The sequence below is a fragment of the Martes martes genome, assembly GCF_963455335.1.
Source record: "Martes martes genome assembly, chromosome: 9".
Lineage (NCBI taxonomy): Eukaryota > Metazoa > Chordata > Mammalia > Carnivora > Mustelidae > Martes > Martes martes.
The window spans coordinates 38,047,676-38,066,230 of NC_137896.1; the positions used below are offsets into that span (position 1 = coordinate 38,047,676).

Genomic DNA, 18,555 nt, shown 5'->3' on the forward strand with positions numbered 1-18,555 from the left:
TCTCTCTGAAAGGTAAAGAAACATGAATTATCAGTGGAGCAAGATAATAGGATTCAGAAGTCTTTAATTCTAGTATTAATTCTCTTTGTAAGTGGATATACTAATTGATCTTAGTCAAGTCATTTATGCTTACCATGTCTTGTCTTCTCTAGTGATCTAAATGTCTTTGGCATTATATAGCATTACCTGAAATTACTACAGTATAACTTGGGATGATTAAAAGTACTACTTAAATAATTACTGTGGTGAGAATTAAAACTGACAAAAGTTCAGATATTTTACTTGGTACTACTAAGTTAATCAACCCAAGGAAACAACCATATTGAAAATCCCTTAGTTTTTGTATTTTGTTATATTTTCATAGAAATATGAAAATACATTTGTAGGATATTATGTACATGTTATAGTAGCTTTGATACTCTAAATGCGAGAGGTCCAACATTTACTGAATGTGAAGATAAGGCATTAGTTTACGTGTAGGAATTCTTTGTTAATCTGTATGATCTTGAGGAGTTCTGACATGCTATAAGATAAAATCCAGAATTTTAGGGTTGGAAGAGAGTCATCTCTACAATGGTGTTACATTTAATCATTTAATGGATAGACATTTATAATGTTTTCAATTACTTTGCTATTACAAATAATACTGTAATGGATAATATTGAACATGTTTCCTGTGAAACATATATAAGGGTTTGCCAGAGTAAACAATGAGAAATAGATTTGGTCACCTGAGAAGTAGTATGACCAATGTAAATTTTAATAAATAGCAAATTCCCAGAAAAGCCACTGATTTATACTTCCACACATGGTTTATTAGAGTATGAATCATTCTTCACCCTAACCAACTTTTCAATTTTTGCAAATGTATTAGGATAAACTAGTACTTCTTTCTTTCTTTCTTTTTCTTTTTTTTTAATATTTCATTTATTTAACTGAGAGAGAGAGTGCACAAGAGAGCATGTATGAGTGGGGGAAGGGGGAAAGGGAGCAGGAGAAGCAGACTCCCCTCTGAGGTGGGAGCCTCATGAGGGGCTGATCCCAGGACCCTGAGATCACGACCCAACCTGAAGGCAGATGTTTCCCCAACTGAGCCACCCAGGCACCACAGGACAAAGGGTATTCCACTGTTAATTTCGATTACTGGCAAGGTCACTTTGAGGGGCATTTTTATCTTCCTCTTCAAGGAATGGACTGTTCAATATTTTCCCATCTTTCTATGAGGCTTTTAAGAGAAGATCTTTAGGAGTTTTAAAATAAATTCTGGATATTATTTGATTGGTGTTTACATATAGATACATTTTTCAGTCCGTTATTAGCTTCTTAACTGGTTATGGTATCCTTTGAAGCAGAGTTGTTTTAAATTCAAATGTAGTCAAAACTATCTTTTCTTCACTTAAAACATTTGTGTGTATATGTGTGTGTATTTGTGTGTGTCTTGTTCAAGGCCTTACCAATCACTTGAATATACATTTTCCTGTTTTTTATAGTTTTCCTTCTACTGTTTATGTTTTTAATCCATCTGGACTCAGTTTTTTTGATTGGTATGAAGTGGAATTTGACTTTTCCTAATAAACAGACAATTTGACAATAGTATTCATTATAGTCCACCTTTTACCTACTGCATTTAGAAACCTCCTTTCAGGTATTAAATTCTCATTTGTACATTGTTTCATTTTTAAACTCTATTTTCTTGATACATTTGTCTATTCTTCTGGCAATACACTAATTACTATAGATTTAAAATTGCATATTTTACTACTTGATTGAGCAAGAACTTCTCTGTGCAGATAGACAAGCACCCACCCACGCACACCTTTCTGGTTCCTCTTTTAAAAATTTATCTTGGAAGGGGTGAATGGGTGGCTTAGTCAGTTAAGCATCCAACTCTTGATTTCAGCTTGGGTCATGATCTTGGGGTTGTTGGGATTTGTCCCCTCCCCCTCTGCTTCTCTCCTTTCTCTCTCTCTCTCTCTAATAAATAAATAAATAGATAAAATCTTTAAAAAAAAAACCCTTATCTTGGGAATTCTAGTACAATTTCTTTCCAGATGAATTTTAGAATAAGGTTGTCAGAATCATTTAAGAAATGTGTTGATATTTTCACTGGGACTACATTGGATTTACCTGGCATATTTACAATACTGAGATTCATTCAAGTGCATAGCCTTAATTTATTCAGTTTTCTGTTTAATACTCTTCAGAAAATTTTCATTTTTATTACTCATATATGCCTTGTTTAATTTTTATTAAATTTATACCTAGCTATTTTTAAATTTCTGTTGCTACTGTGAAAGGGATTTTTTTTTCAAGTTTTTATTTAAATTAGTTAACATACAGTGTAATATTAGTTTTAGCTGTAGAATTCAGCTATTGATCGCTTACATATAATACCCAGCGCTCATCACAAGTGCCCTCCTTACTACCCACCACTTATTTAACCCACCCTACCGCCACCCCCGCTCCAGCAGCCCTCAGTTTGTTCTCTATAGCTGAGAGTCTGTTTCCTGGTTTGCCTCTTTTTCTTCCCCATGTTCATCTGTTTTGTTTCTTAAACTCCACATATAAATGAAATTGTATGGTGTTTGTCCCTCTCTGACTTATTTTGCTTAGCATAATACTCTCTAGCTCCATCCACATCATTGCAAAAGCCAGGATTTCATTCTTTTTTTTTAGCTAATATTCCATTGTATATATATATATATCACATCTTCTTTATCCATTCATCAGTTGATGGACATCTGGGCTCTTTCCATAATTTGGCTATTGTTGATAACACTGCTATAAACATGGGGTGCATGTATCCCTTCTAATCAGTAGTTTTGTATTCTTTGGGTAAATACCTAGTAGTACAATTGCTGGATCATAGGGTAGTTCTATTTTTAGGAACCTCCATACTGTTTTCCAAAGTGGCTGCACCAGTCTGCATTCCCACCAACAGTATAAGAGGGTTCCCTCGTGAAAGGGATTTTTAAAAAATGAATTTGATTGTTAAATTTTTAAAAATTAAAATAGACATTTACTTAGATTTATCATGTTTTAAAGGTTTCTTTGACTACCACTAATTTTTAGTGTTCCTCTTGAACTCTTGTTTTATTTTGCTGGATCATATTTTCTAGTGAATATTTCAGTTAGGATTTGTGGATGATAAATTTTCTGAATATATTCATGTTTGAAAATGTCTTATTTTGCCATTACACTTTTTTACAGTTTGTCAGATTATATAATTCTAGATTCAAAATCATTTCACTTCAGTACTTAGAAAATATTTCTCCAGGGATGCCTGGGTGACTCAGTGGGTTAAAGCGTCTGCCTTCAGCTCAGGTCATGATCCCAGGGTCCTGGGATCCAGCCCCACATTGGGCTCTGTTCCGCGGGGAGCCTGCTTTCTCCTCTCTCTCTCTGCCTGCCTCTCTGCCTAGTTGTGATCTCTGTCAAATAAATAAATAAAATCTTTAAAAAAAAAAAAGAAAATATTTCTCCAGTATCTTTTTATACACAGTGTTGCTAATGAATTTGAAGTCAACATGCTACTTTTCACCTTGCAAATAACGTACTTTTTCTTTTTAAAAGATTTTATTTATTTACTTGAGAGAGAGTGTGAGAAAGCATGAGGAAGCATGAGAGAGCATGAGAGAGCACAGAGGCAGAGGGAGAAGTGGACTCACTGCTGAGCACAGAGTCTGAGGTAGGGCTTGATCTTAGGACCCTAGGATCATGACCTGAGTCAAAGGCAGAAGACACTTAACTGACTGAGCCACCCAGGTGCCCCTGTATTTTTTCTCTTTAGAAGCTTTCAGGATTTTCTGATTATCCATAAAGTACTGAAATTTTACCATCATTTTCTAAGAGTGCATCTTTTCGCCATCTTCTCACTTGGCACTCAATGGAACTTAATCTAAAGATTCTAAAAAAAAGGTTTTTTCATGATCTGGGGAATTTTATTTAATTTCTTTATCTCTTCCTCTCAGTTCTTCTATTTTCTCCTTCTGGAGACCCCCTTATGTGAATTTGTAACTTTTGGATGTATCCCCCATATCCTTGACCCTTTATTTCATGTGTTATCTCTCTGCCCATTTGCATTGTGCTTATAAGAGTATTTCTCAGTTTGACTTTTGAGCCTCTGGGTTGCTCTTCAGCTCCATCAATGTTGGTATTCAGCCTTGAGGTTTTTATTTTTACTATCACATATTTCATTTCATTTCCAAAATAGCTCATCTTTTATGGCTACAATAACATCTCTAAATATATCTTATGAGAATCATTTTATGTTTTGAAGACTACAGCTGTCTCTTCTACTTGTTCTGTTTCCTCAGGTATTATGGTGTTGTGTATGTGTGTGTTTCTGTGTGTAGGCTGACGCTTTTCTTTTCTGTGGTGTCAGTTTTCCTCATGTTGGACTTGAATTTCCCCTCTTAATCTGTCTCTGAATGCTATAACAATCACCTCAGCTTGCCACCAGCAACTTTGTGGGTGTTGCAGGATAAGCTATTGGGATGTGACAGGACCTAGTTGTCCAGGAATAGGTGCTCCTTCACTATCACTAGCCATTTGCAGCAGAACTTACATCTCTGCCAAAACCCCACCCCAAATCTCCCACCTCATGCCTTGTCTCCTTGTGAACTCAGATTGAGACCTAAAATGAAGTTGCTTTTCCATAGAGAGAACATGAATTTTCTTTTGTCAGGTGCCTGGGGCAGTACCAAGTAGAGGACTATCTTAGGTGTAGTTCTAGGCTCAGGGTACCTGGGATTACCCAGGCTATAAATCTCCAGGGAGGGTAGCCTGTGACTACAATTCTCAGGAATGTATTTTTTCCTTTTCCTTTACTCTCCGTTCTACTAAATGTCAAGCCTCTGCAGATCCCTGGACTTACGACAGGGTGGATTTACTTCTGGGTTGCCTTTATCCTAAGAGTAGAGCGCTTTATGGTCCTTGGTTAATGCTGAAAAAGTCTTATTAGACTCCTCACCTTGGACAGGTCTTGAGAATTACATTCTGTTTCCTTGCTCTGTGAGGCCACTAAAACCAAAGCCCAGGTTTGTCTGGCTCAGGGTAACAGCTGCTTTGATGTTCAGGTACAGGGCTGGGACCGAGGTGAGGCAAATCCTGGCCCTGCTCAGATGTTCTCTGCTTACTTCTCTGGATTCTAGCAATTCCTTACATTTTTGTCTGGTAGCTTTCTATTGTCTTAACTCTGTTTCATTTAAGAAGTTTGTATAATTTGGGGTGCCTGGGTGGCTCAGTGGGTTAAAGCCTCTGCCTTCGGCTCAGGTCATGATCCCTGGATCCTGGGATCGAGCCCCACATCGGGCTCTCTGCTTAACGGGGAGCCTGGTACCCCCTTTCTCTCTACCTGCCTCTCTGTCTACTTGTGATCTCTGTCTGTCAAATAAATAAATAAAATCTTGAACAAAAAGAAGTTTGTATAATTTATGGACCATTTGTTTTCAGTGGGAGTGTTGGACCAAATAATGTAGTTATCTAGCCTTTCATTACTAGAAATGAAAGTGCTCTCTTCTCCTTTGCATATGGTGGTGGTGGTGAGGGGGTAGGAGTCAGACTGCTAGGCTGTTGTTTCCAACCAACAATCTTTTCTTTTTGCTTCAGGGATTCTTCCCTTTTTCCTGAGTCCACTTGTATATCATATATAACCATATTCTCTTTTGTACATTTTGGGGCAAAAGTTTCTTCTTTTATCCATTCCATCTCCTATTTTTGTCTCTCTCTCTCTCTTTTTTTTTTAAGATTTTATTTATTTACTTGACAGAGAGAAACACAGTGAGAGAGGAAGTATAAGCAGGAGGAGTGGGAGAGGGAGAAGCAGGCTCTCTACAGAGCAGGGAGCTGATGCGGGGCTCAATTCCAGGACCCTGGGATCATGACCTGAGCAGAAGGCAAATGCTTAATGACTGAGCCACTCAGGTGTCCCTCCTATTTTGTCTTTTAGGTATTCATAATTTCTTTTTCATCAAGGGTATTCCTACTAGTTTTCTAGAGATGATGAGTTGTTTTTGCTTATTTTTTATATTTGTTTATTTATTTATTTGACAGAGAGAGAGCACAAGCAGGGAGAGAGGGAAAGTAGGCTCCCCATGGAGCAGGGAGCCTGATGAGGGGCTTGATCCCAGGACCATGGGATCATGACCTGTGCCAAAGGCAGATTCTTAACCGACTGAGCCACCCAGGCATCCCGAAATTGTTTTTAAAACTATCTTCTATCAGGGAAGCTGCAGGGTGTATACTTTCTCCATTCTGTGAATATTCTCTTCAAGGCCAATGCTGCAGTTTTGACAAGTCTGTGAGGCAGACTCAAGACTTAAAGATGTCTTAAGAAATCAGTTTTTCCTGCCTACTACATCTCTCTGGCTGATGAACTATATAAATAAAATTAGATGGCTACAGTAAATAAATTGCAGATGCCAGTAAAATTATAAAATCAATGAAAAACTGATAAAATGCCACTGTTGGAGTTTATGTAATCATCATGCTGCTAAAACAACTGGTTAAAAAGTAAATAATCAATCACCTAGCTGTTCATTCTATATAGAAGCAAACATATGAATACTACATTTTAAAATGTTAGAATGATGGGGGCACCTGGGTGACTCAGTGGGTTAAGCCTCTGCCTTCAGCTCAGGTCATGATCCCGGGGTCCTGGGATCCAGTCCCACATTGGGCTCTCTGCTCAGTGGGGAGCCTGCTTCCTACCCCCTCTGCCTACCCCTCTGCCTACTTGTGATCTCTGTCAAATAAATAAATAAATAATGTTAAAAAAATAAAAAAATAAAATGTCTGAATGATGAATTGAATTTTTCTATTTTTCACCTGGCTTCTTGGTAGTATGTACAAACAGCCTGCAGCAAGTAAATATGATTATGAGGCAAAAACTTAGAGCAGTCCACTTTGTAGAAGACATACTTAGAATAACAAACAGGTGATACAGAGTTAAAACAAAACTTGATTCCCACTGGAGGATTCAGATCTTACTACACGCGGTACTTCAGGGTTTTGAAAATCTGTAAATTTAGATAAGTAAGAATGTCTGCACGTTCTATCCCACAGGTGTTGGGAATGTGTTTTACAAATTTTAAAGTGTTACAAGTGCTAATTTTAAAAATTGTTGACAATCTGGTGAGGGAGTTAAAAACTAACTCAATTATGAGGCCATGACGCATAAGAAAATAAAGGTGCAATGTGCTTTGAGGAAGGGCTTGGAAAGGTTTTTTTCTGGAGGAGTAGAACTTGAGATGGATTTTATTTTATTTTATTTTTTTTTTAAAGATTTTATTTATTTGACAGACAGGGATCACAAGAAGGCAGAGAGGCAGGCAGAGAGAGAGAGAGAGGAGGAGGCAGGCTCCCTGCTGAGCAGAGAGCCCGATGCGGGGCTCGATCCCAGGACCCTGGGATCATGACCCGAGCCGAAGGCAGAGGCTTTAACCCACTGAGCCACCCAGGCGCCCCTTGAGATGGATTTTAAAAGATAGCAGGATGTTGTGCTGTAGACTTATGGTGGTGATGGGGAAGAAAATGGAACGACAGTACATTCCTGCAGACAGTCCATCACAGCAGATAGCTTGTCTGCAGAACAGATTGAGAAAGACATGCAAGTGAGAGAGGTAGGTAGGTATACTGAATCGCTGATAGTTTGAATTAGTTGAAACAGAATATGTGCGTAACAGAGAGAAAATAGAAAGGAAGTTGGGATTTAATTGCATAGGATTTTGACTGCTAGACAAGATGTTGGATTTTATTCTGCATAAAGTAGGTGCTTGAAAATTATGATCAAATCTGGGGTTTAGGAATATTATTTCTGGCAGTACTGTATTGTGAATAAGAAAGAAGAGTTAGAAGTGCAGTCATGTAGATAAAAGATACTACAATGAGACTCTAAATTGAGACATGAAAATGCATAGATGGGAGAAACACTGTGGAATTGATAGGATTTGGCTAAGGAATAAAGGAATTAATAATTGTAAAGGATTTGGAGATTTTGGCTTTGCAGAATGACCCTGTGGAATCCGTTTCACCACTCTGGGCCTCAGTCCTACATCTATAAAAAACATGGAATTAGATGATACTTAGTGCATTATAACTGTATGATTATACAGTTTTGTGCTTGAAAAGTAGTGGAGCAGGGAGGGATATTATTAGTATAACATTAATAAAATCAATATTAATTAATAGTAATTAATATTAATATTATTGATATATTAATATTAATGCCATTAATAAGAGAAGAAACACAGAAGAGGAGCTAACTTTGAGACTGAATTTACGACTTTTGCAGACCATATACTATTCATGAACATCACGCAGCTGACCCTGCACATCTAGAGTTCAGGAGGAAGGTCTAGGATGCAAATACAGATATAAAAGGAGCTGGGGCTTGGAAGAGAGTAACAGAATATGAAGAACAAGAGAGCCATGCACTGAACTTTGGGCATAGCATTTAAAAGGAGGGTTTAGAAGGCAAACCAGAGAGCCTAAGATTCTACATAGGTTCAGGGGGGAAAGAAGATGGTGAATAGTGTCAAATGCTGCATAGAAGTTAAGTAGCAAGAACAGTGAGAGACCACTGGGTTAGTTATCAGTGGGCTATTGGTATTCTTTGAGAGAGCAGTCTCAATGGATGGGAAGATCTTAGCAGATAGAGGGTTGTCACTGGCAGAGAGAATTCTTGGAGTATGTGACAAGAAGGACATAAGAATCTTTGTATGGAGAAAATGGAGTAGAATTGGGAAGTGTCAGAAGAAGGCAGGTCTACAAAGCAGCCTGGATAGTGGGAAATAAAGCTGTTGGATGGGCTTTAATGGGTTCAGGGTGGTGAGGGAGGGTGTATTCCTCCAGCTTTCCTTAGCTTGAGGGTTGCCCTCCAGCCATTGTGTGCTAGTCTACTGAATGGTTCCAAAGAATAGTACTAACTGTAGAAGTAGTAGTAGAATTGTAGAGTTGTAGAAACCTTTCAGATGAACCCAGGTTATGAAGAAAGAGCCTTACATCATTCAGGACAAATCACAAAAGAGAAATCAGCTTCCTTACTGATCAATAACATAATACAGCAATCAAACTTCTCTCTAGTAGTTAAAAAACCCCACCATAACACACCTGCTCTCTCCTGCTTCTCTTCAAGGAAAGATGCTCCAGATACCTATAATGTATTCCGTGCCCCCTCCCTTTTTTAGAACTATAATGTAAAAGAACTGAAAGGAAGCAAAGGTAACTTAGAACTCCTAAATTTTACATGGTATTCAAAACAGCACTGGTATAGCAAGCCTATTTCTGAAGCAGTAAGATATAGTTTGCTTGTACTGTTTCAGCTCAGTATCCTCTGTGACATGTCCAAGACTTGGCCTTTATGTGCTTCCTGTCTGGACCTGACAAGGAACTAGATTATGATTGCTAGACAATTGTTTTCTGAATTCTGATCAGTTCGAGATCAATGAGCAACTTGCCTTTTTCAACTGGGATAGAGTTGCTGGGTGGGTGTCAGGGGAGAGAGTTGCTATAAACTTTGTTTCATTTTGTTTTATACATATATTTTTCTAATTGTAGAACTTGTAAGGTAATGAAGAATTACTATTAGAAAGAGATAGATAAGATAGGGAAACCTGGGATCCTGGATAATGTAGAGCCAGATTTCTGGCTATGTCTTTTCTGCTTCAGTTACATACCCTAACCTACCTTAAATCAGAGGCTGGGTTGGTAGGGTGCAAAGAGAAAAAACAACAACACACACTATTGATGTTACTTCCATTTTCTAGCCACGTTTGGGATAAACTATTCATCTTTCCATCAGCTTTATTCTGATTCTTTCCATACTTTATTCTGAGGATTTACCAAAAGGCAAAAAAAAAAAAAAAAAAAAAAAAAGTCTCAGCAACTTTTAAAAACTTTCCCTAGGTGAGTGCAGAGTCAGTGCAATCACATAGTTAAGGCAGCTTTCTTCTAAATAAAATTATACAGATGAAGTAAAAGTACATTGAACATCAAGTGAAAAAATGTATAAAAAATATGCATGCTTGCAGGGTGTATTTGAGGGGAAAAATGCAGATCTGTCTGTTTTGCCTAGAGAACTAGGGGTAGAAAGGCAGGAAAAGGAAAAAATAGAATGGGGTTAAAACTTGATTTTGTGTACGAATCTTAGGTCTTTTAGTACTAGCTTGTAAAGTAACTGTCCTCTCCCCTACTAACTACTTCTCTGGGTCTCTGTAGACCTGCAATCAAGAAATGATCTATTGAAAACTCAAGTTTGACCCTGCAAAGTGCCAGAAAGAACTCTGTAATTATCATAACTGTCTCTACTTTCTCTCTTCTTATTCACTTACATCAATATCTATCTGGTTTTGTCCCTGCTTCTCTGATAAAACTGTCCTGGAAAGGGAAAGATTCCCCAGCTATTAAATCTGGTGGTGACTCCTTGGCCCTTACCTCATTCCTGCACTCTCTCTGGCATCTGGCACTAGTGGACACGCCCAACTTCTCAGCACACTCTCACTGTGGATTTTTTTTTTTTAAGATCTTATTTATTTATTTGACTTGACAGAGAGAGACACACACACAGAGAGAGGGAACACAAGCAGGGGGAGTGGGAGAGGGAGAAGCAGGCTTCCTGCCAAGCAGGGAGCCCAATGTGGGGCTCAATCCCAGGATACTGGAATCATGATCTGAGTAGAAGGCAGACACCTAAGGACTGAGCAGGCGTCCCACTTTGGACTCTTATGTCACTATTCTCTCTAGCCTTATTATCCAACTACTCTTCTCAGTTCCCACTGTTATTGCTATAGTTAAGACCTCATTGTGGCATCTCACTTTGGTTTTGATGAGCATTTTCTTAATGGTCAATGATATTTAATATATTTTCATGTATTGATGGTCATTTTTGTATACTTTCTGGAGAAACATTTACCGAATTCCATAGGTATTCATATTCAAGAGAAATGGAAGCATATGTCCAAACAGAAAACCTGTGCCCAAGTGTTTGTTGCCCTTTAAAAAAAAACTGGGTTGTTTTTATACTCTGAATATCAAACCTTATTGGATATATGACTTGCAAAAATTTTCTGTTTTGTGCTTCATCATTTCAGTTTCTTGATGATGTCCTTTGAAGCATAAAAGTGCTTAATATTGATGATGTCCAGTTTATTGTTTATTGTTTCTTCTTTTCTTGTGCTTTTGGTGGCATACTTAAGAAATCATTTGCCTCATCCAAGGTCACAAAGATTTATGCCTGTTTTCTTCTAAGAGATTTAAAGTTTAGCTTTTATATTTAGGTCTTTGACCCATTTTATATTAATTTTTGTTTATGGTGTGAGGTAGGTAACCAAATTAATTTTTTTTTTTTTTTTGCATATGACTCTGCAGTCATCCCCATCATCTGCTGAAGAGATTATTCTTTCCCCTCTCAATTGAGTTGCTTTGGCATCTTTCCCAAAAATCAATTGACTATATGAATGTGAGGGTTTATTTCTAAACTCTGTGATATTCCATTGATCTATATGTCTGTCCTCATGCCAGTAGCATACTGTTGATTACCATAGTTTTGTAATAAATGTTTAAGTGTGAGTCCTCCAAATTTATTCTTTTTGTTTAAAAACGTTCATGCCTGTATTCATTTTCAGATCATTTTCTTAACTTCTGCAAAGAAGTCAGCTGGGATTTTATATTCAATCTGCAGATCAATACTGGAGAGTATTGCTGTCTTAATATTAAGATTTCTAATCCATGAATATGATGTCTTTTCACTTATTGGGCTTTTCTTTAATTTCTTTCAACAATATTTGTAGTTTTTGGAGTATGAGCTTTGTACTTTTGTTAAATTTATTCCTAAGTACTCTATTCCTTTCCATGCTATTCTAAATGGAACTGTTGATTTCATTTTTTTTTGTTTGTTCATTGTGACTGTAAAGAAATATAGCTGATTTTTATATATTGACCTTTTATTCTTTAGCCTTGCTGAACTCATTTCTTAGTTCTAATAGTTTTTTAGTGGACACCTTATGGTTTTCTATACATAAAATTATGTCTTTAATGAACACAGATAGTTTTACTTCTTCCTTCCCAATCTTGATGTCTTTTATTTGTTTTTATCTAATTGCCTTGGCTAGGCCCCCCTGTACAATGTTGAAATGAATAAATAGAAATGGTGAGAATGTCTTGTTCCTGATCTTAGGGGGAAAGCATTCAGGTTTCTCCATTAAATACACTAGGTGTAGATTTTTTTTTTTTTTTAAGTATAGTTGACACACAGTGTTACATTAGTTTCAGGTGTACAACACAGTGATTTGACAGGTTTATATATTATGCTATGTCCACTACAAGTGTTGGTAGAGGTGTGGGTTTTTTGAAGATGCTTTTTATTAGGTTGAGGAAGTTTCTTTTTCTAATGTGTTGAGTGTTTTATCAGAAAGGGGTGTTGAATTCTGTCAAATATCTTTTCTGTATCAATTGAGATGATCGTATCGTCTTTGTTTTTTATTCTATTGATGTGGTAAGTTACATTATTTTTCAGATATTATATCAAACTTGCATCCTGGGTAAATGTAAATAAATATTTCTTAGATTGAATACATGATTGAGTAAATTATCTGAGGACAGGGTAAAAATTAATTCAATAAAAGAAAGGAGAAACAAGACTGGAAAATAATTTCTATTTGAAAATAGTAACTAGTCAGGAATCATGGGAACTTTGGAAGTACAGTTGTTATTGTGAAAAGGTTAAAAAAAATTTTAAGAATATAAAGTAATCTGCTTTACCACTCTTTGAATCCTCTACTTTTCCTTTAAAGTCTGGAACTAGATCTTCATAATATTCTGGATTTAACAAAATTTAATAACCTATCTCAAATATCCCTACTCTATAAAAATTGCTATAATGCTTTCCTCATAGATTTGCTCAATCTTTTCTATTTTTATCTCCCTCCCTCCCTATCTCTCTCTCTCATACACATACCCTTTCCAAATATTGTCCTAAATAAGAGTATCACTGATATCTATCCTTCTCGGATATTTTTAAGTACTTACCCCAAAATGGTATCAATAGGGAGTATAGTGATACTTCTGATCTTCTAATCAGCTTCCATCCTTACTGCTGTTAAAGAGAAAAGATCTTCATAGGCAACCATAAGGACAGAAAAACTTACTTTTAATTATGACCCCAAGGATGATCAATATCTCAATTAACAGAGACAAGAGCTTCATCTTCTCCTGAGCAGCTCCTCCTCACTGTAACACAGGCAGAACTAGGTGGCTGGCCCACAAGCTTCCTCTTTTCAGGTCTGTGGGGGGGGTCAGGATTTGGTTGCTAAGCAACCATTTCCTTACTCTTGGACCAATGAGCTGCCAGGAAGTTCCTTTCAACTGCAATGAAGGTGGCTGCCGAAGAGAGCAGGGTATAGGGAGGGATTTTATCTATTCTGCTACTCCTCTGGTAAGAGATAAGCAGTAGGTTTGAGATAACAGTTGGTCTCTGAAAGGAAAGGAAGAAACCAGAAGTCCAATTTGTACATGTCCACAATAATGTTCAAATAATAGAGTTGCTAAAAGTTCTTATTTGTATTTTACCTTCAGCAGTGCGAACTGCACTTAAATGAAAACACTATTAAGTATAAAAGCCGCTGACCTTACATCATCCTTTACTCTAACCTCTGAAGGCTATAGTGGACAAGAAACATAGGGACCAAGTCTGCTTTGGTCCCCATGTGGGTGAAAATCTTTATCCTCTGTTTGAGTAAGGAACTGTTGAGGTTTTACTGGGACAAAGGCAAACAAATCCTGGTGATCAATGACTTTTTTTAAAAAGGCATTTCGTTACACTTTCATTAAAAGGTATTTAAAAACACCTTCCTCACTATCTTTAACAATATGGGAATTTCACAAGTGGGTACCCTCAAGGCTAGGATCAGAAATGAAAATTAATATTTAGGTAAAAGCACAGAAATATTAAGGCTATCTAAGGAATGGAGTTAGCTGAGAAAATTATGCCAAAAATATGTTAAACATTTATAGTGTATACAGGTAATTCAGAAAGAGACATATTTATTGCCTTGAATTTCCAGATTTACTCCCTTTGTAAATTAGTTTTCCCATACTTTAATCTCTGTCTTCCTCTTATAAGTACACCTGTGATTACATTTATGGTCAACCATGATGATATAGGATAATCTTCCTATCTCATGATCCTCAATCATATCTGCAAAGTCCCTTCTGCCAAATGAGGTAATATTCATAGGTTCCAGGGATTAGATCCTGGAAATCATTGGGACCATTATTCAGAATTCTCCTTAGAATGTTTTCCTTTCACCAAGGGAGTTCAAAATGGGATTTTCCCAATTTCTGTACTTTTAAAAAAAGTACCTAAACATAATTTAATTAAACTCTTAAATATCATCTGTTAAGCATTCTCCAAATCATCTTTTTTTCATTCCCCATTTGGATCCAGATTTATTAACATCTTTTAGCAGATGATTTTGCCTCATACTTTTACTGAAACTGAACTCACTGGACCTATCTTCCCTCTACTTTCTTTTTATTTAAAATTTTTTTGAATCCCCATTCTTTTTCTAATTCATCACAGAAGATGAAATGCACTTTCTGTATTCTATTTTTTATTCTATCTACATTTACTCTATCTTATTCTGATATTTCTAACATTTGTCCTTCTCTCTCTCTATCTTCTTTTTGTTTCAATCTTTTGTTACCAAAATTCTTAATTTAAACACTTCTCATTTCATATCTCAGAAATATTTTACCTTGGTTCTGGTATCCTTTCAATTACTACCTCCTCTAATTATTCTTTAGCCTCTAAACATGTCCAAAAAAAAAAAAAAAAGTCCACAATCACTACTTCTGTTTTCTTTCACTCTTCTTCAATTGTTTTTATTTTCACTGATTTACATAGATTATAAATCCAATGATCTTTTCTCAGTTTTCATCATATTTGATTTCTGTGAGGTATCTGACATTTCTGATCACAAACATCTTCTTGAGAATATATTATTGGTTTCTCTTAAAACTGAATTTCAATTATTTTTCTACTTTTTTGAACACAATTTCTCAGTCATTCCATCACTCCCTCACTTGTTCATTCATTTGTTGAATAGCTACTGTATGCTAAGGATGAATGGTAACTCTCCTTCAGGCATTTGTTAATTTCATTTACTTCCTCTCTTAGTCTTCACATTAACTTTATGCCCTCTCCAATGTAACCCCTTTTGGTCTCACATGCTCTCCCTCAGTTTTATCAACATCTCTGTATGAATAATGCTCATTTAAAATTTTTCTCATTCAATAATTTTTATTGAAAATCTATTATGTGTCAGGCATTGTACTATTCTCTGTGGGTAGTGGACATATTTCCTGTCCTTAGAGAGTTTGTAAGTCCACAGTGAAAGATAAATATTAATGAAAGAATCACTAAAATAAAAGTATAATTACAAAGTATAAATAACGCTTCATAGAAAAATAAATTAGCACTGAGGGCATATAAAAGAAAACTGTGGGTAGAGGTCAGGTGGGGTCAGAGTTAGGGAGGGCTCTGCCAGGGACTGATTTTTAACCTCAACTCTGAAGAATAAGAAAGGGTCCACTATGCAAATTGTGTCTTAGACATAGTGGCAAACAAGTGAAAAGACCACATGGTGTGAATAAGATGTGTTCAAGTAACTGAAAAGCTCTATGGTTGATATGATTGGAACCAGAGATTGAGTGGTAGTGGTGGAGCAGAACTGGTAGGTGACGGGCACTCTCCATTCTTAATGACTTAGTTTTTATAAGACTGAAGCAGTCAGCTTGGGCTGCCATAATAAAATGCCATAGATTGGATGGCTTAAACAAAAGAATTTTTAAAAAGATTTTATTTATTTATTTGACAGAGAAAGAGAGAGAGCACAAGCAGAGAGTGACAGGCAGAGGGAGAAGGAGAAGAAGGCTTCCCTCTGAGCAAGGAGGCTGTTCAAGGGCTCTATCTGAGGACTCTGAGATAATGACCTGAGCTGAAGGCAGACACTTAACTGACTGAGCCATCCAGACACCCTAACTGAATTTTTTTCTCACATTTCTGAGGACTAGAAGTCCATGATCAGGATGCTGGCAGTGTCTGGTTATGGTAAAGGCTCTCTTCCTATCTTACAGATAGCCACTTTCTCACTGTGCCTTCCCATAGCGGGTGTGAGGGGTAGGTGTAGAAGGAGGGTGAAGAGATATATATTTATATACCTCTTCTTATAAGGCCACAGTCCTACTGGATTAGGGTCCCACCCTTGTGACCTCATTTAACCTTAAGTACCTCCTAAAGACCTAATCTCCAGATATAATCCCACCTTCGACTAAGGTTTCAATATATGAATTTTGGGGGAATACAATTCAATCCAAAGCAAAGAGCACCAGAAAGTCATTGAACAATTTATGCCAGTGAGGTGACATGATCACATCTGACAAGGTAATTCCAGATGCAGGGCAGAGAATGGACATAAGAGGGGCAAAAGAAGACATGGGGGCAAATTAGGAAGCTTTTTAAAGAATCCAGTTAATTTCTTTTTTTTTTTTTAAAGATTTTATTTATTTATTTGACAGACAGATCACAAGTAGGCAGAGAGACAGGCAGAGAGAGAGGAGGAAGCAGGCTCCCCGCTGAGCAGAGAGCCTGATGCGGGGCTCGATCCCAGGACCCTGGGATCATGACCCGAGCCGAAGGCAGAGGCTTTAACCCACTGAGCCACCCAAGCACCCCTCCAGTTAATTTCTTAACTGAGTTTACTGCAGTGCCATTGGAAAGGAGAGCAATAAAGAGTGATATAGGAGATAAAATTGAGATGATATAACTTCATTTGAAATGAAAATGAAGTTATAAGATGTATCAGGGATGGTATTTAGGGTTGCTGATTGCTCAACTGAAAGGGTGATGAAGCCAATCAAAGAGATAGGGGACCCTGAAAGAAATCTAAGTGTGGAGGAAAGATCATGAGTTCAATGTGGTACATGGTACATTTTAAGTACTTTTGAGACATTAAATATTAATATTTAATACTCTTGTATGATAATGGTATTTTATCAGAATAATTAATACTTAATGCTGAAACAAATACCCTTTAAATACCAATGCCTTAATATAATAAAGGTTTCTTGTTTATATCATAGCCTGATGTGGTACTCCTTGGATCACTGAGATACTCCTTCAAGCAGTGACTCAGGGATCCAAGCTCCTTCCTTCTTGAGATGCTGCTTCTGAGACCACCATGGAAAGAAAAGAGAGAATATGGATGAGTGTACAGAGGATTTGATGGGTAGGCCTGGAAGTGGCATACATCATTCTTGTTTTATAACCCACCCAGGATGCAGTCACTTGTCCTAACTTCAAGGGACACTGGGAAATACAGTCTTCCTAGGGGTCAAGAGAGATAAAATTTTATTAGTGAACATTGCTGCCACATTTACTAGGTGTTAGTCACTTCATGTGTTATTTAACTCATTTCATCCTCACACCAATCAAGGTAGATACTAAATTATCATATCCACATAATAAAAAAGCAATGTGTAGAGACTGAGTAACTTGCCAAGGGTCACATAATCAATTAACGGTGAACTCGGGATTTGAATCAAGATGGTCTAGTTTCAGGTGCCTTTGAACCAGTTCATAACACTGCCTCTTAAAGTTGATATTCAATATATGGTAGCATGTATAGGTCAAAAGTTCAAGAAGAAATTTTTGCTGAAGATAATAACTTTGGGAGTCATTGGTGTAACTCACGGTTTCCCAACTTTGGCAGTGTTGAAATTTTGGATCAGATGATTCTTTGTTGTGGGGTTGTCCCATGCACTTTAGGATGGTTAGCAGCATCCTTGACTTCTGCCCACTAGATGCCAGTAGCACTCTTTTCCCAGTTGGGACAACCAAAAATGTCTCCAGACACTGCCAAGGTCCCCTGTGGTGCAGAACCGCCCCTGGCTGAGAATCACTGTTATACCTGAACCATGAGTACAGATGAAGTTATTCGAAGAAAAAGTATAAAGTGAAAAGAGACAAAGGACTAAGACTAAGTCTTAATGAACTCCAAAATGTAATGGCTGAAAAGGAAGATGGGCCAGTAAAGGAAACTGAGAAGAAATGGCCGTATAGGAGGAATCTCAAACGGGTGAGAAAAATTGAAGGAAAAGAATGCCACAGGGAGGAATATGAGGCTGAGTGTTAAATGCTGCTGAGAGATCGTGTAAGAGAAAGATTGAAAAATGTCCATTAAATAGCACATGAAGGTCATTGGTCAACTTAATAGGAGCTATTTCAGTTGGTTAATAAGGTAGAAACAAGAACAAAGTGGACTGAAAAGCAGAAAATGGGAAGTAAGGAAATTGACACAGCAGATATCAACAACCTTTTGAAAATGTAGGAGAAGCAGTAGCTGAAGGGTGTTGTGGAGTCATAGGAGGAATTTTTTGCTTTGCTTTGTTTTGTTTTTAACATGGAAGAGACTTGAGAAAGTTTGAAAGTTGATGTATGGTTCTAGTTCCTTAAGCTGACATGAAACAAAGAATAATTAGTATCATAGTGTTAGGTTC

At 37.1% G+C, this 18,555-nt stretch overlaps 1 protein-coding gene across 1 annotated transcript in view; it reads right to left on the bottom strand.

Moving 5' to 3' along the window:
• The window catches only part of SEL1L2 (SEL1L2 adaptor subunit of SYVN1 ubiquitin ligase), a 113,924-nt gene that overhangs the window by 93,989 nt on the left and 1,380 nt on the right, over positions 1-18,555 (bottom strand). Inside the window, exon 2 of the mRNA XM_080814495.1 lies at positions 13,146-13,471. Coding sequence (XP_080670621.1) covers positions 13,146-13,203 — 58 coding nt within the window. The 5' untranslated portion in view covers positions 13,204-13,471. The remainder of the gene's footprint in view (positions 1-13,145; positions 13,472-18,555) is intronic.